Genomic DNA, 23098 nt, shown 5'->3' with positions numbered 1-23098 from the left:
GTTTTGAAAACCAATTTTTTGTCTTTCCTTTTCTTAATATTTATTTTTTAAATTTATTCATTTTCTTTATCTTTTTGGCTGTGTCGGGTCTTAGTTGTGGCACACGGGATCTTCGTTGAGGCATGCAGGATCTTTCCTTACAGCATGCGGTCTCTTCGTTGCGGACTCGGGCTTCTCTCTAGTTGCAGCGCGCAGGTTTTCTCTCTCTCTAGTTGTGGCGCACTGGCTCCAGGGTGTGTGGGCTCTATAGTTTGCAACACACGGGCTCTCTAGTTGAGGCACAGGAGCTCAATAGTTGTGGCGTGTGGGCTTAGTTGCCCGCAGCATGTGGGATCTTAGAGCCCCGACCAGGGATCAAACCCGCGTCCCCTGCATTAGAAGGCGAATTCTTTACCACTGGACCACCTGGGAAGTCCCTTGTCTTTCCTTTTCTTGTTACATTTTTCTCAGTTTGGTGGCAAAACTAATTGGGCAGCAAACCTCACCTTAACGGACATAAAGCTTTTTATGGTCTTTTATTTTATCCTAGCTGATGTGAACATTCATATGTTTCACTGCAGCAGTAATAATGTGTTTGATGATGGGATGCTGCCCCATGCCACGGAAGGAATGTCATTAACATGTGAAATATGCCCTAACATTACCTTTCTAAACTCTGAAAAGTTCTGAATTCTAAAATGCACTGGCCATAAGCATTTCAGATAAGGGACTGGGGAGCTATGTTATTATGGGGTTGTGGTCAGGATGAAGAGAGAAAACACATGTCAAACCCTTGGCTTTAGAAGTAGCAGCCCCTCAGTCCCAGAGCGACACTGGAGGGTCCTCAGGTCTATACGCAGGAAGAGAGAAAGAAGGAATCATCCTCTCCCAGCTGGTTTCTCTTTTATTCTCCCACTGACATGACATACCAGTCCTCAGAACTCTCCCTTCTATCAACTCAGATTTGACTTATCATTCAGAATTCGGCCAAAGCACCTTCTCTGTGAAATGATCCTCTCTCTCCAAACTCCCAATGACCAGGTCAAGAGAGTGTGTGTGGCTGGCAAGGGTGGATGGGTTGCACCTCCTCTCCACCTCCAGGTGGCTGGCAGCTGAGAAGGATTCAGGCAGCGTTAGCCACAGTGGGGAAGGGTGGCCATCGGTGCTAATGTCTGAACTGCAAGGCCGCCCACCTGATATGTTCGTGCCCTGCTTGGGATGGGCATTAACTTGGCTTAGCCACTAAATTACGTATTTCTTAAGCACAGCGAGCATAGCTTACACTTTTTTGTTCTTCCTGTAAATGTCTGTTGTTATTGTTACTGCTTTCATATGAATATTCTCTCAGAATCTATCATGGACTTCGGGCGCCCAACAAATACTGCTGAATGGATGCTGAATAATCTGTCAATGTTGGTTGATTAATTCACTGACAAGCTCTCCCCAGCCTCTATATTCCTACCTTTCCATGGGCACTGTCTACTTTGGCATATTTATGCTAGCCTAGCCACCCGAGGCTTTTGAGAGCTATACAACTATTCTGACGCTAGTATGCCGTTTCTGAAGTTCATATTTTAATAAGACTACAAAATATGTCCAGGTTTTTAATTAGACATATCCTCAAAGTTGTGTGTTCACTCAAAATACTTTGGAGAAACTTTGTATAAGAGTTCATAGACTCCTGAAACCTACAGCCTGGGAGCAAGTTAGACTCCAGACACTTAACTTGTTCAAGGATTCCAAACTCATGTCAGCTCTTGGGTTAAAAGGCCCCTTGTTTTGTGTCCTCAGCTCAAATCCACACATCCTGCGGCCAGGAATCTCCCTTTCCCTCAGCACTAGGGGAGCACTAGGACAGACGTCTCCCCGCTCCAGGCAGCTCTTTCTTTCAACCCTCCGCAGGGCCTCCCTAAGGCTGAGCCTAAGGGCATTCTGAAACTCAGCTTCACTTTGAAGGCAATGCAGAATCACAGAGCGGGTGGGAGTGGCCTCAACGCTTTAAAAGGCTGCAAAATAAATCAAGGGATGGAAGGAGATCTGTGGAGCCAAGAATTCCTCCCCCTCTGGCAGAAGCAAGGCATTAACCGCGCAATCTAGGATGAAGAGGAGCGCGCGCGGCACATCCGGGCTGGGCAGGGACAGGGACAGGGATGGTGGCGGGCGGGCGCGCGGGCGCGCGGGGGCCGGGAGGGCCTGTACCTTCTCTCCACCGTGGGTTCGCGGCCCCGGGCCTGCGGGTGCCGGCTACCTCGCTGCGCCGGACCCTGGCGGCTGGAGTTGAGGCTGGCGGGGGCGCGTGGCTCCTCGCGGCTCCTGTGAAGCGGCACCGACGTACGCACGGCTGACACCACGTGGCCTGCGAAGGCGCGCGCGGGGGCTCCGGGCGGCGGTCCGCCGCGTGCGCGGTACAAGCCGGGCAGGCAGGGTCGCGTCTGCTCCATCACGCCGCCGCTGCAGCTGCGCGAGCAGGCGGACCAGGGGCCCCAGGCGCCCCACACGCCCGGGGCGCCGCCGCCGCCGTCCTCGGGAGCGCCCTCGGCCACCGCCATCCGCTGCGGGACCTGTGGAGACAGAGGCCGGTTAGGGGTCCGCAACATCCGCTCCTGCTTCACTCTCAGAGGCTCTGGATAACCCGAAAGGCTTATCCGTTAGGCACAAGTTGGCACAGGGCCTGTGTTAAAATCTGAGAAACAAAATAGAATCCAGCCTGGGTTATACTCGTCTTCATACAGACGCAGATGCAGTCATAAAATAGAATGAATGAGTATAGCATATGTGTATACATATAGATACACATATATACATATATGTGTGTGTGTGTGTGTATATATATATATATATATACACACACATATATTTTAATAAAGGAAGGGACACACAAAGGCCGGAGTGCATAGGGCTCAGCAAAATTGTATGTGGTCCTGGCTTTGGGGGCCATGGCCTTGGAGAGCTCAGTGTGGTGCCCTCACCTCCTAACTGAGGCTTACCCTTCTGGTCCTTCGGGTCCAGGCTAGAAGGACAGGGCTTCCCTTAAGCTGCTGAGGAGGCCATGTCCCAGTGTCTCCATGCAGTAAAGGCAACACAACTCCAGGGTTTCCCTGCTCTAGAACCAGATGCCTGAAGTCACACCCCTGCCACCTCTTCTATCAGTGTGACTGGGAGGTTTCTGAAGCGCTCTGTGTTCTAAAGAGGGATGGTACCTACCTACTTCACAGGGCTGTAAAGAGATTTAAGTCAGGATGTCCACGTGCAAAGCAGAGAGCTGGCACTAAACACATACTTGTTAAATTCATAATGATAACCTTTCCTGCTTCCAAGATGAATCAGGAGATTAAAAACATCAGAAAGTTTTAAAGTTCTATCCCGAGGGTGACTCTACACCCCCATTCACTTAACTGGTCATTTCACAGAGATCTACCATGCCAAGCAGGTTGCTAAGCGTGGGTGCACTGTGTTCCTTCATGATGCAGACAGGCTCTGAGCACCAGGTATATACCAGTGTTAAGCTAGGTCCTGAGGACAAGGAGAAAAGCACCCCAGGTTGCACGAATGTCCTGGCCCAGTAGCAAAGAGCTTTATGTAGCTGGGACAAGCCTAGGGAGGCTCCCTGGGGGGGACTGGCTGCCTGTCTGGGTGGGGTGGGGCTTGAGAAGTCCTCAGAGGAAGAATCATGGTAAAAGAACTGTAATTATTCAGGAACCCACTTGGTGCCAGATAACACGTGTAATTTCTAGTCCTCACAGCAGCCCTGGTTACAACCATTCTCACCTTTCAGAGATGAGGTTTCCCACCTGAGGTTCACAGACCTGTGACCTACCCTAGTCATGTGGCTGCAGCAGAGTTTGGACTCGAGTCTCCCCAGCCTGCAATACCTGCAGCTCCAGCACTGCCTGCTCTCCCCCCAGCAGACAGCTGCTCTAGCGCTTCTGGATCCTTCCCCTGGAATGTCCTTCCTACCCTTGGGACACCGAGCAACACTATGACTTTCCTTAAAAAATGTGGGTTTTTCCAAATATCGTATATTAACGCATATAGGTGGAATCTAGAAAAATGGTACAGATGAACCGGTTTGCAAGGCAGACATAGAGACAGAGATGTAGAGAACAAAGGTATGGATGCCAAGGGGGGAAAGCGGCAGGGGGTGGGTGGTGGTGATGGGACAAATTGGGAGATTGGGATTGACATATATACACCAATATGTATAAAATAGATAACTAATAAGAACCTGCTGTATAAAAAATAAAATAAAATTCAAAAAAAAAATGTGGGTTTTTCAGTGAACCTCAGGCTTCCATCTGACATGCATAATTGCTTCCAGATTACCTTGGCTTTTTTTTTTTTTTTTTTTTTTTTAGATATCGGGATTCATCAGCATTGTTTAGTCCAAGAGCTTGAAGACCTTTCACAGTTACACTCCTCTGTCCCCACGATACCCCTGAGAGGTGAGAAGGTACAGGGATTGCCTTCCCCTTTGTGTGGAACAAACCCGATAAGGCTGAACCCCTTCACAGCACATGGGAATGAGACATGGAGCTAAGATTACTTCAGAGGGTGGTGTGGATGAGGAAATCCCCCCAAGAGCCTGAGGTGAGAGCTTAGAAAGAGTAAGCCACCACTGTAACAGTACTATAGTCACTAAAAGCCCTGCAAAGCTCAGCTCCAGGGTAGAGTCCTTGCCCCCAGGTACTCAGTTACCTTGAAGCCATGGGGCTTGTTTAATTGGGGCCACCTTCCTTCAATATATTCCAGGGCACAGAGGGGTCTCTGCATGACCTTGATAGCTTAAGCTGGGTTCCTGAAGGTTCAGGGAGTGACTACTGGAAGGATGAGTGAGAGAGCTCAGGAGTCCAGGAAGCAAACAAGCATCTCATCAGAGGTTTAAGCCCAGAGCTGGATGTCAGCCCGCCAGTCTGTGGGCGCCACGTTCAGAGAGCCACGGCGAGAGGTCAGGGGTCATGTGAGTGGAGCCAGCGGGAGATGCAGTGGAGCGAGGGCAGGACAGTAGATTCCGCGACAGGAGGACTGCAGTTTCCTGACCACCAGTATGTGAGCAGCAGGCAGGACGATGGGCGCACAAATAGCAAATACACTCCACTCATCACTACTAAATTGGGAACCCAGGAGAGAAGGGTTATAAATATAAAACAAAACACAGCAAACAAAAACCAAGCTTTTGTTCTTTTTTCTCCTCCCTGACATACCCTGATTTATTAATATCAAACCGATGGTGGATTCGCTGGGTGATTGTAAAAAAAATCAGGCCATAGTCTTGATATATAAAGTAATCCCTAGAGTGTGTGTGGTGGGCTGAATGGTGGCCTTCCCCAAAAGGTATATGTCCACACCCTAACCCCCAGAACTTGTAAATGTGGCCTTATTTGGAAAAAGAGTCAATGTCGATGTAATTAGGTTAAGCGTCTTGAGATGAGATCATCTTTCTGGGTGGCCCTTAAATCCAATGACAAGTTGTCCTTAGAAGACACAGAGGAGAAGGCCATGTGACCAGAGAGGCAGAGACGGGGGTGCTGCAGCCACAGGCCGGGAGCCACCACAAGCTGAAAGAAGCAAGGAGGATTCTCCCCTAGTTACTGGAAGGAGCATAGCCCTGGCAACACCGTGATTTTGAACTTCAGGCCTTCAGAATTGTGAGGGAATAAATTTCTGTTGCTTTAAGCCACCAAGTTTGTGGTTATTTGCTACGACAGCCCTAGGAAACTAATACAATCTGTTGGTACTTCCAGGACAAGGAAGAAAAGCAGACAGGCATTTGTTGGGCTCCTTCTCTGTGCCGGGTACTGTGCAAACAGCTCACATGCGTGGGAACGGGCTCTATGACATAGGCACCACGAGCTCCAGGTCACACTTTACAGGGCCCCTGAGCCACCCTGGGAGGTTGGTTATTTTTGTCCCTTTTACAGGAAGAAACTGGGGCCTTGAGAAGCTGTATAACTTGACCATGTCTCAGTCTAGTGAGGGGCACCGACAGGACTAAAATTGAGGTCTCCTAACACCTACTCTAGCATTTTTTTTTTTCATGCAGCATGTTGCCTCCCTGCCTATGTTGTTGATGGAAAACAGAAGAGTAAAATGAGTAGTAATAAATCCACTTTGATAGTCTAGTAGGAGAATAATTAGGATAAACAAACAAAGGCAGAAGTATGTTTCTGGCACATTTGGGGACTTCAGTTACCCACCACTTCCTGATTGCTCATGAACATAGATAACTAAGGCACTGTCTATAATATTTGGCTTAGACGTGCAGCTAGCCTAAAAATCCACTTCCTAGAACTAATCCCACCCTTAATTTAGTTTCCTATTGCCAAACTGGGCAGGGTCCCTAGGGAAGGAAAACATGAAACCACATTCCATCCTATTCTATTCATAAGAATTCTCTAATTTATAAAGTTGAATTATGGTGAGTGACTTGAAATTCCATCTCAGTCCCCATGGTGGAAATCCAACCCCATGCTCCAGAATTGTATTTTTATAGTACATAACCAAGGGGAAAAAAAGAGAAACAGAAAGGAAGGAAGGAGGGAAATGCAGAGAAAGAAAGGAAGAAATATCAAAGAAAAAATGAAGGGAGGAGAGCTTTGCGTGTCAGCCTCCCAGTTCCATCAACCTCCCATCCTCCCTCTACGCCTTCCCAGTCCTCCTCGCGACCCTCCTCCCTCCTTCTTTTCTGATGGTCACGGAGTTTTCTGTGAGGCAGGATGGGAAAAATTCCAAGTGTTCTGAGACATAATATTCCTAAAATTAGGACTAACTCACAGGACCTCAGTTAGTCAGTGACAAACAGCAAAACCAAAGAGTAAATCATGCTGAGAGACAAAAACCAACAAATAATAGAAACTCAAAGCCGTGTCAACCGCCAGCCTGTTGTCCCTTCCCCAAGACATGCACGACACGTAAAGACTGAAGCAGAAAACACGAAGCGCTTCTCAAATGACCCCCAAACTGCTGATTTCTTTCATTTATGAAGAGTCCTAACAAATCAGGAAGAAAAAGACAAACAACCCAATGGAAGTAGGTTCAAAGGGAATGTACTTTGAATGGGGAGTTTACAGTTGTTATGGACTGAATGTGCCCCCTCAAGGTTCACGTCTTGAAGCCCTAACCCCAATGTGATAGTATGTGGAGGGAGGGCATTTGGGAGTTAATTAGGTTTAGATGATGTCGGGTGGATGGGACCCCCTGATGGGATTCATATCCTTATAAGAAGAGGAAGAAAGACCAGAACTCTCTCTCTTTCTCCACCATGTGAGGACATAGTGAAAAGCCAGCCATCTTGAATCCAAGAAAAGAGTCCCCACTGTGGAATCAAATCTGCCAGGACCTGGATCTTGGGCTTTTCCCAGCCTCCAGAACGGTGAGAAACAATTCCTGTGGCTTAAGCCACCCCGTCAACGGTATTTTGTTATAGCAGCCCAGGCTGACTAGCACAGCAGGAAAATAAATACAATACATATATGAAAACTGTATAACATCACATACAATCAAATAAATGCAAACGAAAACAACAGAATTCCATTTTATCTCTATTATATTAGCAAAGATTATAAAGTTTGACAATACTGATATGGCAAGAATGTTCCCTGCTGATGGGAGTCTAAACTGGGGCACTTCTTTGGAGGGAACTTTGCAATACCTACCAAATTTGAAATGTACATACCCTTTAGACCAGCAGCTCTGCTTTCAGTAGTTCACCCTACAGGTACACTCAAAACTCGTGCATAAAGCTGTATATAGAAAAACTTTTATTGCATTACTTGTTGTAAGAACAAAACCAAAAAAATCTGGAAACAACCTAAATGCCCATGAATAGGAGCTTGGTTAAATCCTCCCAAATCTAATCCATCCAAGCAATGGATTACGACTTATCTGTTAGAATGAGGTATTGATAGATTTATACCTGTTAAATTGGACTACCCTCCATAATATATTAATTAGTGAAAAAAATACCAAGAAGTAGAACAGTATTAGAGAATAGACGTATTTACAGATATCACTAGGTTGAAACAATTATTGATATTTGATCTTCTGTTATGAAAAGCAATATTCTGCTGTCAGGAAAGGAGTGGGTGATGAAGTTCACATTGGATGGCTTCAGCCTTCTAGGAAAGAGGTAAGATCTGCCACTGAAAGAAGGAGAGAGACAAACTGGAATATTACAGAAAGAAGGTGTAATTAGGATAAGCAAAAATTTCCTTTCTTTGCCTGAACTGGTTTAACATGAGCTCTACATCTGATATTCACAAGATTCATTTCAAGGATTTTTACTTCCATTTTGCAGATATGGTCACTGAGGTTCACAGTGCCCTAGTGGATGAAGCATGGGTTTTGAAAATACACATAAGAAAGAAAATACAGTTGGCCCTCCATATCTGCGGGTTCCACATCTGTAGACTCAACCAACCTTGGATTGAAAATATTAAGAAAAAAAAAAATACCAGAGTTCCAAAAAGCGAAACTTGATTTTGCCTTGACTTGGCAACTATTTACATAACATTTACATTGTGTTTAGAACTATTTATATAGCATTTACATTGTATTAGGAATTATGAGTAATCCAGACATGATTTAAAGTATATGGGAGGATGCACATAGGTTATACACAAATACCATAACATTTTATATAAGGGGCTTGAGCATCTGCAGGTTTTGGTATCCCTGGGGGTCCTGGAACCAATCCCCCACGTATCCAAGGATTGACTGTAATGCAGCTCTGATGGTGTTGCTGGGTAGATGAAATGAAATAATGAGGTAAAGCGTCAAACACACTACCAGTCACCGAGGAGGAGCACAGAAGACCTCTAATTTTGTCCCTTCACTGGAAGAACTGACATCACCCATCAAAAGTTTTATAATGTGTAAGGAGCAGATCCAGCCCTCAAATACAATTGGTGCTCTCTCCATTCCACTGGAGGTTTTAAAGAACAGAGGCAGGGTGGATGTAGAGGCAAGATAACAGAATTAAAAGAGAAGACTTTTCAAAGTGCACATACCATGCCATGCCTTTTCCCCAGAGGTTATAATATGTCTTGCCTAGGATCAAGGGAAATGTGTACTTTGGATAAAATCCTCCAAACCTTCTAACAGCCCCCTTCCTCGTAGAAAAATGACTGCTTGATATTATGCTTTTCTAAATAGTCACTGTGGGGCATGAGCCAGGGAGCAGAAAAAAAGGAAGGTGTTCAAGGAAGCAGGAGAATCACGTTAGTCACATCCCTATTTAACTCGGGCCGTGCAAAAGAAGAGGTTGTAGTAGAACTGGAGGGGGGATTAAAATCCCCCAGAGATTTTGGGTTTGGAGATGGACGCTGTAACTAACAACACTGTGGGACCTGTTGTATGGAAGTTACTGTTAGGCAGGGATGTTTTTGTAAATGTATACTGATGGTAGGATGTGTGTGTAGGGCAGCCTGGCAATCATTCCCCTTTCCCTGGGTCCTCTAGGAAATCACCCCTCCACACTGGATGAAGTGTGATAGGAATGTCTGTCAGCTGAAGCCAAGGTAAGCAATGTGAGCCAACAGAACACTCCCTGGAATTTGAATCGCCAGTAAGGTGGCTGAGAGACTGCAAATGGCTTTGGGTCCTTCGTCCTGACCTCACTGCTTATGCTCTGAGACCATTCTTGCTGCTCTCTGGAGTGTCTCAATGCCCACCTGCTTCCTAGGCTGGTTCCAATAAATTTCCCATTGCTTACGTTAGTTTCTGTGGCTTGCAGTAAAGAACCCTAAATGGTATCTAAATGAGTGCAAATATTAAAATATATGGATAAAGTGTGGTAACAAAGACAGTGTGAAATAAGCTGGGTCTGCCTTTGGCACAGGACTTGGAGAGGAAGCAATGACTGGAATGACCAAAGGTGGTTCTGACTTGGCAGAAGCCTTGGGAGTAAGGGGGTCCAGGGCTGGAGGATTCATATGGAGACAACAGTTGACCACAGTCAGCGTAACGAGAGAACCAAGGTCTCCATGAAACATGATGGGCTAAGTGAATAGGAGGATCACAGGGACAGACAGCAAATGGGCTTAGAGGAGTTGGAAAAGCAACAATCTGAGCTATTGTGGCTGTGTTTTATTCCATCAGCATCTTTTTAAGGAAGACGAACATATGTGACTAAAATAGAAGGGTGGTCAAATAAACTGGAGCTTCATGACTCAATGAAATAGCATAATCATGAATAATACAGAGCAATGCGGAAAGAGTCCTGTAATATAATACTAAGTGAAAAATGCCAAATACAAACTTGTAACTATACCATGATTATAATAATGTAAAGGTTCTGTAGCGTGTGAACAAAGCCTGGAAGGGAACGTGGAAAAATGAAAACATACGATCTGTTACTGAAGCTGGACCCCGGCTAAGTTTTCTTGTAATTTAAAAAAGTTCAGTCATGGTTATGATATTGCTTGCTCAATAAATAAAAATAAATAGATTAAGTGGAGAAAGATTCAGAACAGACTGCTGGGGGTTGGGGGAGGCACAGAATAGACCAAGAGTTGGTGGTAGTCATCCTCACAGAAAGCTCTGGGAATTTCTCATCGCCACCAGTAAATCCCTAACTAGCTAGGAACAGCTCTAAATGTTTTCAATGTATTTGGTTTTGGTACTAATGTGAAATCATGTAAGATTTCACTGATTTCTAATTTTCTTTCTACAAAATTAAACCCACCATCTGTTCTTCATAGAAAGCGAGTCACATGCAAAGTCTGACATTCTGAAGTCTCATTCTAGAAGAGACTGGGAAAAGGACGTTTTGTTTTAGCCACACAACAAGTCAACACCCTAAAGCAAACATTACAAAAACACACCTTGGAGTTTGAGCCCAGAGAGCAAAGTTTTGGAACTCCGAGAGCACATGATAGCAGGCACATAGAAGTGGCAGCTCAGCTAGGACATTTGTTACCTGTGCAGGAACATGGGGAGGTGGTGCGTCTTGATAAAGAAGCTCCAAACTCAAACCAGATCTCAATTAAGGACCTCCACGATGGTTTCTCAGAGACACCAATTCAACCTTACATCTTAACCACCTATCTTGACTCTGACACAACACAGACTGCGAAAGCCCCTAATCTTTCCTCTCAGCATAATGTCAAGGCCGGCAGCTGCACGATGAATATGAGAATCTCACAAATACGGGAGACTGGACTGGAGTGAAACATGCTCAGCCTTGACCATTGTGTCAGAATCTCCCACAAAGTAGTTTATATATAAGGGAGTTCACCAATGCATTTCAGGAACAGTTAAAAGGATGCATTTGCACAAAGCCATAACAGGGGGAGGAGTGAGTGGAGGTTAAGGTAGAGAGAGAGAGATGTGTGGAAAGAGAAATATCAAGCCTGAGCTAAAGCATGTGCCCTAGAGAGGAAAATCCACTGATATACAGTCACCCAAAAGCTAAGCAAGTGTGAGTCTGGTTGCCCTGCCAATTCCAGCTCTGTCTGCCAGGCCCTCAGGCCCTCTCTCAATACCTGTGTCCTCCCAGTTGGTGAATCCTGACAGTAAATGATCTCAAATACATCAAACTCCACTATATCCGCTCACTATGGTACTGAGTATATACTCTGACCCAAACACTGGAGACGAACACAGAGATACCCTCGTCCTCCTAGCCCTAGTCCTGTGTTGTCTCTCCATGTGTGACCCACAAGGTACCCACAATGTAATCAACCTCATGTCTATTTGAGACATGCAGATTCCTGGATCCCACACCAAACCTAGTGAATAAAAACCTCTGGGGTGGGGCCCAGGAATATGTATTTTAAACAAGCTTCCCTAGTGATTTGAATGCATCCTCTGGTTTGAGAGTCACTGGCCCCCGGATACCTCTAGGTGAAACTCAGAGGAAAGCGCTCAACTGAGCTTACCCTCTGGACTTTGGACCTTTACCATATACTGCTACTTCCTGAATCCCCAAATGCTCTAGCCACATTATTTCATCACCCTCAAATTCCCTGCTTTTTGGCATACCCCTGCCACTTCTGCCATTCAAGTGGAGGCCAACCTGGAGCTTATCATATGAGACAGGAAAACATTCATAGAACAATACCTACCTAACATGGGATCCATGCTAAGAAGACTCCATTTGAAATGTACTTTTAAGAAAAGAAGTACAGCAGCAGTAGGAACCGCAGAAAGATGAAAGAAGAGGGAAGGGAAGGCTCGTGGGAAACCCTGGACTGGCCCCTGTGTTCTGGTCCCAAGTCTGCTGTTACTCACTTTCTGATTTGGGGCAAGTCAGTCTGTGGCTCTGGACCTCAGTTTCCATATCAGTAAAATGAGCCGGTTGGGATTGTTGAGGGCTGGGGTCCCTTCCAGTGCTAACAGGCTCGGATTTTTCCTGGAAGAGCACTGACATTCCTTGCCACGTACTGATTCGCTTCAAGTACCACAACTGAGAGGCAATCCCACAGGTTGTGCCCAGGGGTCCCCACTGCCAGCAAAGAGCAGGCTTTAAGCACAGAAGATCTTCCCTAAAGGCGGTGCAAAGAAGCCCTGGATGCCTTTCTACAATATTCAAAGGCAGGGCCCAGCCAAAAGGATGGAATGAGGTAAATATTTGAATGGGATCTACATAATCGGAAACACTCCCCCTTCTGAAATGGACCTGACTCTTTCATCACCAGCCACATGGAAATCATCCTCGGTTATAACTAGAAAATAACGCAGAGCACGTGCCTGGGTACCGAGGCCGCCCTGTGCTGCTGCGCAGTTACTCAGGAAACAGAAGCAGATGTCTCTGTGCGCAGTGCCTGGGTGTGTTCTTTTGTCCAGTGGCTAGTCCATTTGGCCTCATGCTCTCAACACCAATCCCCTACCTTCAACCCAAGCCAACCAGGACAGTCAAAATAGTGAGTAATTCACACAATAAAGAGTGCCGGCTTCTGGACCCAGGGGTTGACTTGGGGAACAGCAACCTTCCAGCAGAGAATTCTGCCTGGTGATTTGGCCAACTGCATCTGAGTCAATATCCAACACTCCCCAGGAAGCAGCTGGGATCCGCAGGCCCCTATAAGGAAGGCAATTGGAAAGCACTCCCTGGAACTTGGCGGCATCCGGCGCAGAGCAGAGCACACAGTAGATGCTCTGGAAACACTCTGCTGAATAAAGGAGCCTGCACACGGGCTGAGATGGGACCCTACCTGGATTCCCATCTTCAGTCTTTCCCTTGTCCACTCAGGCCTCCTCGTGCCACCACAGCTATTTTCTTGAAATCTAGCCCTATTGCGTTACTCTCTTGCTTACCAATGTCTCTTGAGTTCTCACTCGCCAGAAGATGAGATCCAAACTTATTCCGTGCCGTGGCATTCTAAGCCTTTCATAAACTGGCCTCACCCTTCCTTTCCAGCTTCAACTCCTCCGCGGCCCTCTGCCCCACCCCCAGTGCTCCCAGCATGCACGAAGAAGGGAAGCAGGCCACGCCCCTTCTCCCCTCCTGCCTTCACCCTGCTGAAGCTCAAATAGCTTCAAATACCTCTCCCTTCCTCCTCTTCCTGGGAACTCCTACTCAGCTCCAAAGACCTCTCCCAATCAGGTCAAATGGTCTCTCTCCCATGCTGCAGGGCCATTACCCACATGGCTCTCCATAGCACTCACCACCTGGCACTATAATTGTCTGTGTACACAGCCATCTCCCCAATAACACCGTGAGCCCTCCAAGGCAGGGATTATGCTTATTTATCTTTGTCTTCCATCTACTCTCACAGCACCTCTTCTTACAGAGTCTGTCACCTGGTAAGGCCCTCAGAGAGTATTTGATGGATGGATGAATGAGCACGTGGATGAATGAATGACGAATGTACCAACTGCTTGGTTTCTTGCTCTGTGAAACATCAAACACCTCCTCTCCCTAGAGCAGCATGTGCCATAGCTGTTCAGCCACTTGGGTGGTGATCTATGATGCCCCTATTGTTTTCCTTGCTCCATGTGCCTAAATGACAGTTCTATCTCTTGAAAGTAATACACTCAGTATTTGATCTCCTGGCTATCTCCTGCCTGTTGAAACTTTCTCTCTCCTTGACTCCAGGACACCATATTGCCCTGGTTTTCCTCCTAAGTTTGTAGCTCTCTTCTCCTCTTCTGTTATGTAGTTCTTCTATCTGCTGGCTTCTCCCCTTCTACCTGCCCTTCAAATATTAGGGCTCCATTCTTGGTTTTCCAATCTCATCCAACCCTTCTTACAGGGAAATACTGTAGCATCAGCAATGATCTTTCATGTTGATATCACCCTTATTAATGGGTAGCCCCAAACTCTCTCCCAGGCACCAGATTTACATTCCAAATCACCAACTCGACATACTCGCCAGGATGACCCATGGGCTTCTCATACTCAGTACGTCACCTAACCAGGACCTGAATGCCTGCTCCATCTTCTGGTTCATCCAACTGGACATTAAAATCCTACTAGTCTGACTTCAAAAACATCCCTGGACCCTGTCCCATTTCCTCCATCCCCACAGCCCGTGGTTGGGTCACGGTCTCACTCCCATTTGCTCTTACCTCATCTCTATCCGTCCAATCTCCCCTTCCCCCACTTCCAGAATTACATTCCTAAAAATCACATCATCCAAGACCCATGATTATAGACCTCCCGGAGCTCCCCTCTGCCCCCCGAACTACACCTAGTCCCCCCAGCCTGGCTCACAAGGCCCTTCACTCTTTGGCCTCTCCCCGGACCTACAGCCTCCCCTGCCAGCACTTCCCTATTCTTAACTTCTCACTCAACCACCCCAAGTCTTTACACCACTCTGTGCCTCTATATGACATGCCACTGGGCTCAAAAGTCCTCCCTCACCTCCCACCCTTACTTCACCTGATCAATTCCTGCTTGTTCTTCAAGACCCTATTGGAAAGAAGAACACCATCTTTAGAGACTACCCCAACTCTCCAGGCAAGGATAGCTGCTCTGTCCTTTAGGCATCCACAGAACTTTGCACACACTTCACTATATTCCGTTATAACTTCTTTTTTGATGTGTCTCATACCCCAAGTTGTGAAACAAAACCAAGTATAAATTTTTTACGCTTACTTACAAATGGAATAAGTACAAAACAGAAAACAACCAACAAAATCAAATTAACAATATTAATTTAATGTGATAGATAGTTAATGAAACTAAATAGACATTGTAGGGTGTGATGTAGGACATACTTAAGTCTTTGAAGTTTCACTTATTGACTAGATTCTTTTAAATTTGAGCAGGATGGACCATCATTTGAGTTGTTATTTTTTCCTTTTGAAAAATGAACTTGTTTACACCACCAATCCATCATTTAGAAGGGCCAATCTATAAGGCTGAAAAAAAATTTAAATGCTGCTTAACGAAAAAAATTCACTATTATTTACCACTGTATTTACTATGAGTGAGCTAGTATGATCTGGGTCACAAAAGGCAGAACTTGTGTATACAGCTGAAGGTGGACATGGTTCTGAATCTCTACAGGACAGGGTCTTTGGAGATTGGCACCCCAGAAAATGTAAAAATCTTTTCTCACTAAAATGGAGGTATAAACTGTCATTCACATTATCCAGAATAGACTTATACTTTTAGGTTCTCATCAAAATGAAAATTCTCAACTAAAAAAACCTAATTTAAGTTGCAGTTCACCAAGAATATACCCAGGATTCCAGGGAGCTATGGGTCCTTGGCTTATAAAACACTGTTTTAATGTTAAAGAAAAACGATGACGCCCAGAGCCAGGATTTGACCCCAGGCTGGGCTGATTCCAAAGCTCAGACTCCTCTCTCTGCCCCTGCTGCTTAATTCTCAAGAATGCTATGAGGCCCAAGTACTGGGTACCAAAGAGCTTCATAGGCCATAAAGTCCTATACAATGGTTAGCTTAGGTTATTTTTATTTATATAGGTCAAAGGAAAATACTTTAGAGAAGGAACTGGCACGTGTTAGGAAATGTCCTCTCTTCCACAATACAATGCCTCTTTAAGGAGATAATATTTATATCAGTTCTCTCCATAGAGTTAACAGGTTACAACTCAAACCTGATATTATTTGATTAAGGAGGGAAAGATATTATTACATGCTCCATGGGAGCAGGTGAGCAGAAAATCGGAACCTCTCAACAAGGGAAAAGATGCTGATTATCAGGGGCCCATGTGCAAATGCAATTAGAAAACTCCTGTTTACTCAGGAACACCTGAGTAAACAGGAGTTTTCAGCCATCCCTGAAAGAGGTGCAATAATATGGGATACAAACAAATTTTCTGACCATATCATTTCCCAAGTCCAGTTGAATTCCTTGGTTACCCTTTTGAGATCCTTCCAATCACATCCAATGACCTGTAAAAATCTGTTTCTTGGGCTTCCCTGGTGGCGCAGTGGTTGAGAATCTGCCTGCTAATGCAGGGGACACGGGTTCGAGCCCTGGTCTGGGAGGATGCCACATGCCGTGGAGCAACTAGGCCCGTGAGCCACAACTACTGAGCCTGCGCGTCTGGAGCCTGTGCTCCGCAACAAGAGAGGCCGCGACAGTGAGAGGCCCGCGCACCGCGATGAAGAGTGGCCCCCGCTTGCTGCAACTAGAGAAAGCCCTCGCGCAGAAACGAAGACCCAACACAGCAAAAATAAATAAATAAACAAATGTGGGGTTTAAAAAAAAAAAAGAAAAGGAAAAAGAATATTATTAAAAAAAATTTGTTTCTTTGTGTTTAAATAGCATTTCTTTGATTCTTCTAGAAAGAGAGGCAATTAATGTCTACTAAGGCCCTACCATGTGCCAGGCACTTTACTAATTTACTTCACTGAATTCTCAAAGCTGGCTCCGCCTCACCAATCAGACCTTAATTCAAATGTCATCTCCTCAAAGATGTTTCCCTGGCCACATCATCTAAAGTAGCAAATGTATATGGGCAAACATGTGTACACACACACACACACAGTCACTATCGCATTGCCCTGTTTCACTTCCCTCATACAGTCTGAAATGCTCTTATTTGCTTGTTTGTTTATTGTCTGTTGCTCCCATCTGGAATAGCTATGCCTCCTTATATGTGAGGATCTTGCGTCTCTTTTTCACCTCTATTCCCAGGCCCTAGAGCAGAGCCTCATACATAGTGGGTGCTGAATGGTTGCTGAATGAATACACCCTTCTAGGTAGGAAATATCATCCCTATATATTCTGCTTAAGTTTAGGCTCTAGAAAGTGATATAGTCAGAACTGAAACTCAGATCCACCTGCTCCAGGAGCCAAGACGTCCACTCCCCAACCTTCTCTAACTGGGCTTGTTAGCCGTGCACCAGACATCCCAGAAAGAAAAGATGTGGCATCTTCCCCAACAGCCAATTTTCTCAGAGTTTTAAAGAAAACAGGTGTATGTGTATGTAAATTTTTTCCTGATGTTAAGTAATTTAAAGGATTGTTTTAAAATTAAAACAATCAGTTGTATTTTGGGACATAATGTCACATTTCCAAGAATGTTTAAAGATAAAAGTAGGCTTCAAGGAAATGTTAAGCCTTCAGTAGGCTACTTCAGGCTACTCCAAAGGCTGTATTGTGCATGACTGTGAACGTGCGTGTGCATGTGTGTGCAAATATTCACACTCTTCTAGTGCGACATTTTGGGGGAGACATTTGAGAAGCCCCAAACTGTACTGGCCACCACCCAAAAGTACTGGAGTTGAAATGATTTAGCAAAGAGAAAAGTAATAGAGGGATAACTGTCCTAAACAATGATCTTCAAGGTCACGAAGGATGGTGCTAGAGAGAGAAAGGTCAACAGACCTCAGCTAAAGTGGTTTAGGTGACAAGGCAAAAGCACAGACAAAAGAGACAAAAAGAGACTCCAAGGGTGTTCAAGGGTGGTCGCAAAGCCTCCTTCGCAGAGCAGTTCAAAATAAAACAGACTTGTCTTTCTGGGATGGCATAGGTGTGGTCTTGCCTGAAAGAGAAAATCTCAGGAAATTATTTCCATCCCAAGAACGCTATGGTCTAGACCACCAGCGGCAGTCAAACTGGAAGCTCCCACCACTGTTTCTGGAATGGTAAAAAAAAAACCAAAAAGAAAAGGGTCCCTCTTAACAGTCTCTGGCTTGATCTGAAACTTCTGCCCCAGACATTCATAGAAAATGTCACCTGGTGCAGAGTCCTTGCTCAGGTGAGGAACAGAGCCCTCCAGCAGTGCCCATCCCACAGAGGTGGGCTCCTCCCGCGTGTTGGGGGAACCAGGATGTCTCCCTGACCCCGTGGATGTGAGTCATGTGGACAGCCCCGGAAGGGCCTCCTCTGCAGCACTTGTGTAGGCTTCCCCAAACATTTAAACTCTCCCTGGCTCTGAACCAAGAATCCCTCTCAGAGCCAACAGCCTACAGCCCATTAAAAACCCTGTGCAAATGCAAACACTCTCTCCATTAGACAAGGAAGAAACAAGAACCACGTTTTGGGACCATGCTAGCAGTTGTTGAAATCAGACCAGGGGCTAGAGTCCCTGAAGAGGAAATATCACTGTATTAAAAACCACAGCTATTTACAATGCTCACAGTCGATTATGTGGGAGACCAAAGGTGCCGTAGGAAGCGCTGGGAGGGCAGGCGGATCTTGCCACGTTCGGGGCAGTTCCAGTGCGGGGAAATCAGAGGCACCTTTGGATTGTCAAGCTGTTTGAGGCTTGAGACCCGACGTGTTTGAGGGTGAGAATACTACATTAGTATAAATTCATTTAATCCACACCCCAATCCTGGGAGATCAGCATCAACCTTTTATCCATAGGAGAGTCATTAATCTAATTGGTTAGAATCCCTTATGCTGCCTGGACCACATTTATTGGCAAGCAGAGGTACCACTTCGAAAGCCTCCATCCTCTGGCTCTTTCTTCCACAGCATGGGGTCCTCCACCTCTTTCTTTACAAGCTCTTGGGAGTGCTGTCACTGCTTTGGGCTCACAGACACAGAAGGTTCTATGCAGGCCTCAAATCTAAGCTATATAATCCACTTATGCTTTGTCAGAACTCTGCACTGGGAGCCATTAGGCACTGACCCAGGTAAAGTGTTTTCGGGCATTTTACTCACAAAATAACTCTTACTGTAAATTGGATATAATGGGGATGATTAAAAATGAGCACAGCCACCATCACACGGATGGTGGCCGTGTGAGATTCCCGAGGGAAGCCAGCCAGGGGCGCGGGAGAAGCCACCGCTGCCCCAGGTGGGCACGGCCCTGCTTGAGGTTTGCCAACAACACGGCGTCTTCTCCCTCTGAGGGAGGCGGCTGTAAAGGGAGCTGCACTGTGTTTGGATATGGTGCCCCCTACCCCCAACATCTTATTTCAATTTTGTACTTTATTGATTATAACAATGGATCATGATAACAATGGCCTACACATTTTACCAAAGTATACTCTGCGACCACTAATAACCCTTTATTAATTCTTACAGAAAAAAAAAATTATTCTTGCAAGTATGAAACTCTCAAACACTTAACCCTTTTGTTCCTTCGAAGCATGGCTTTGTTGGCTTGATGTTTAGCACAAAACCCCTCAGGCAGATAACTAAGGCATCAGAACAGGACACACCATGCTCTGTCTCCCATCTGCTACTGTTGCCGGGGTCTCTCTCCCATGGGAATCCCACAGGCAGGAGTCAGGCCTTTCAGCATCTCTGGCCATAATACCGTTGGATGACATGACAAACTCGCCAGGACCCAGTGCTGACATTCCACACAAGGTGATCTAAGTCACACGGCCAGCGAGAGGCAGAGCCAGGACACCAGTCCAGGATTTCTCCTGCTCTCTCCACCACCCCTGCCCCCAGTCAACCTGCCATGCAAGGTCAGGGACTCTGCAGACCAGCCTGTCTGGGACAACAGGGACTCAGCAAACCACAGACCAATGTGAAGAGTGATGGGTTTCTGGTTGAAAGAACAGCCACAGAAACGAAGGAGGAGCGCGCTGGGCCCAGGAATGTGGAAGGAGCTGGGACATGCCCTTTGTTCCCCCCGAAATTCCCGACTGAAGGAGAAACGTGGGGAAAGCTCCAGAGGCCACTGAAATACTCAAGGCTGCTGTTGTTTCTAGAACAATGGTTCTCAATCAGGGGCAATTCTGCCCACCAGGGGGACATTAGAGAGTACCTGGACCCATTCTTGGTTGTCACATTTGAGGGTGTGGGGGACACTACTTGTATCTAGTGGGTGGAGGCCAGAGATGCTGCTAGCATGCTACAGTCCATGAGACAGTCATCTGCACCCTCTGCTCCCCAGGCACCTTCACAGTTATCTGGCCCAAAATGTCAGTGGTGCTGAGGATGAAAAACCCTGCTCGGGAGTAAGCCAGGGATACCCTGACACGACTCAGCCTTCCTCTTTGCAGAGTTCCATCTCTGGCCTGTGTAGAGCAAAAGAATCCGGACCCCAGAGCACCAGCATCGTGACTGAGAGGAGGAAGGGGGTGGGATACAAAGTGAGAGGGAGAAAAGGTCAAAAAGAAAAGGTCCAAAGGGAATGGGAATGTGGGAGTGCACATGTGAGGGACCCCGAGATGTATCCCCGGCCCTGCCTCTAATATCTCACGGCACCCGTGCAAAGAGCCTGGGTAAGTCAGTTTGGTTCTTGGTACCTGGCGAGTGGATGTTGGTATGCGTTAATTTTAAACAAGGTCACAAATAAAATGACACATCAGGGGATTTCCAGCGAATCTATTAATAGGGGAACTGCTTATGCCAGTTGATTAAAGTTGATACTACTGAGGTTAAATAGGGAAGATACCCAGACTGGAATCGGTCAATCGGAATGAAAAGGAATGTTGCTCTGACTCATTAAATGGTTGAGGCAGGGCCCTTGGAACGATCGGGCTGTAAGTGAATTTTTATTTAAAGGCACCTGGGTCATCCGTCTCGGTGGATGGTGGTGTGCCCCTACCTGCATTGCCGAGAGATTTAACTCAACCTAGAGCCCACACATCCCAGCTGGCCTTCTCCGGTGCTGGGCATACCTGGCCAGGTAGAAGAGGGAGACTATATGCAAGGTTAGCAAGTTTCTTACCCTGGATGTGAGCATCCTTCTGACCCATTCTACCCTCCAGGCCCAAAGCTCCAGCTGTGACCCTGAGACACCTGTGATTTACATTCCTCCAACCATCTGGGAAACTGAGGCAACAGTCAACTGCGGGGGAGGAGGGAGGAGAAGGGATGGGTGACCCCTGAAGGCCCTCCCAGCCTGAGACGCAAAAATCTCCATGCCCTGGATATAGGCCCGGGGTGACTGACAGCAAAGAAATGGGACAGAGCTGCCTACCAGGAAGAGCTGGTGAAGGAAGCAGTGTTTGGGCAGTGCAGCCTTCCTGTGCCAGCCTCACAGGGCACCTTGTTGGCCTTTCCTGTCCCTCTTTGATCTGCCCCTTCCCCAACATCCTCCAACTTCTAGGTCACACATGGATTCCTCCGGGAGCCCTTATCTTTGTGGCATCAATCCCCCGCCACCAGCCTCTACACTCCAGCCAGTGTCCCAACAGTGCCAAACAGACGTAGAGCCATACCCCTAGCCCCCTCCCCACTTCCCAGTCCCCAGCGAGGCTGTGCTGGGGGCAGCAAGGCCCTCAAGCAGATAAACACAGAGACCTGCAGCCCTCGGGCCCCCAGAGGACAAAGGGCCAGTCCACTGGGCCCATGGTACATCCAGCTCATCTGTGCTGTCAACCTTCAGAGCCCTTGGGGATCCTCTCGTCTGCCCCGGAGCACTCCATGTGTTTCCCGGGGCGTGGCCAGTGAGGACACCACCAGCCAACAGAAGGGGGCTCTGTCTCTGTCTGAACTTGGGGAAGAAAAATGAAAGGGAGCTCTGTTGGAACATCTGGGCCAAAAAACACATTAAAGGACGGGAAGTTCTAGAAATAGGAGATTCTTTTCAGTCCTGAAAAGCCACATGAGGCAGCAGAAATCAGGCCTGACTGACTGAACAGCACAAGCCACTGAAGAGAGGATGGCTTCCCAAGGCAGGCAGGCTTCCCTGAGTCTGGCAGGCAGACCCTCAGAAACTGCCCTTCATTCTCTTATTTGTCATGATGAGTTCCAAGCATGATCGAGCAAGCACACCATTAAGCTCCAGGTACTGGGTGAGTGTTGCACATGCATCAGTTCTGAATCCCAGAACAATTCCCAGCAGCAATACTTGCTCGGGGGTACGCTCATTCTATAGACGAGGAAACAGAAGTTCAGAGAAGAGCAATCTTGCTAAGTGGAAGAGCCACGTTGCAACTCAGGTCCGTTTCAAGGTTTCCTGAGCCTGTCAAGAGCAGGGTCTTGCCTTTTTCTATTCTCTGCACCAAATACAAGGCCAGGCCTATGGAAGCCACTTGCTGAGTGCATGGTGAGTTGAACTGAGCCCTCCCGAGTTCAGGCAGGAGCATGCATCTTGCCTTCTCGGATATGTATGACACCTTGACAACTTACTTGGGACCACCTCCGTAGCTGGTTTCTGCCATGCACACCACAATGCCATCCTTGTTCCTCTTCTTGCTTCTCTGACAGCTCCTTCCACTGCCATTCCTCATTCTAACTTCGTCCAGAATCTACCCCTAACATAGGAGGCTTTCTCCTTTCCATGTTCCTATTCATTCATGTTCCCAGTTTGTCTACAACATAAGTCAGAGAAGATGACTGACTTGCTACCTGGCATGTCTGCTGCTACCTTGATTGTCACATTCCTTTCTTTTTTTTTTTAAATTAATGGCTATAGTTATATAATATATCCTACTCCTGAATTGCCCCTCCCCCCTTCCCTCTCCCCTTTCGTAATCACTAGTTTGTTTTCTATGTCTCTGCGAGTCTGTTTCTTTTTTGCGTATACATTCATTTATGTTATGTTTTAGATTCCACATATAAGTGATATCATCAATTGTCACATTTCTGAAACTCATCACAATACCTTCTCGCCTCACCTGCTCACGATCACCTCTTCCTCATGACACTTGGTGTCGGGTGGCTGTACTGCCTCTCTCCCAATATCCGAGGCTACAAAATGGAACCATTATTTTTCCCTGAGTCTCCTTTGCCCTTCAAACCTGGTCAGTTATCAAGTCTTCTTAATTCTTCCAGTCATGTCTTTCATCTGACCCTTCTTTTCAATTTGATTATAACTCCCCTAATTTGAATCCCAAATTCATA

At 46.5% G+C, this 23098-nt stretch overlaps 1 protein-coding gene across 1 annotated transcript in view; it reads right to left on the bottom strand.

The window, feature by feature from the left end:
• Nucleotides 1-23098, bottom strand: part of THSD4 (thrombospondin type 1 domain containing 4) — a 558493-nt gene that overhangs the window by 491938 nt on the left and 43457 nt on the right. Inside the window, exon 3 of the mRNA XM_029236987.1 lies at nt 2179-2540. Coding sequence (XP_029092820.1) covers nt 2179-2540 — 362 coding nt within the window. The remainder of the gene's footprint in view (nt 1-2178; nt 2541-23098) is intronic.

Source organism: Monodon monoceros, unplaced genomic scaffold (genome assembly GCF_005190385.1).
Source record: "Monodon monoceros isolate NGI ecotype Baffin Bay Population unplaced genomic scaffold, NGI_Narwhal_1 Super_Scaffold_21, whole genome shotgun sequence".
Lineage (NCBI taxonomy): Eukaryota > Metazoa > Chordata > Mammalia > Artiodactyla > Monodontidae > Monodon > Monodon monoceros.
This window is presented reverse-complemented; position numbering and strand designations above follow the sequence as displayed.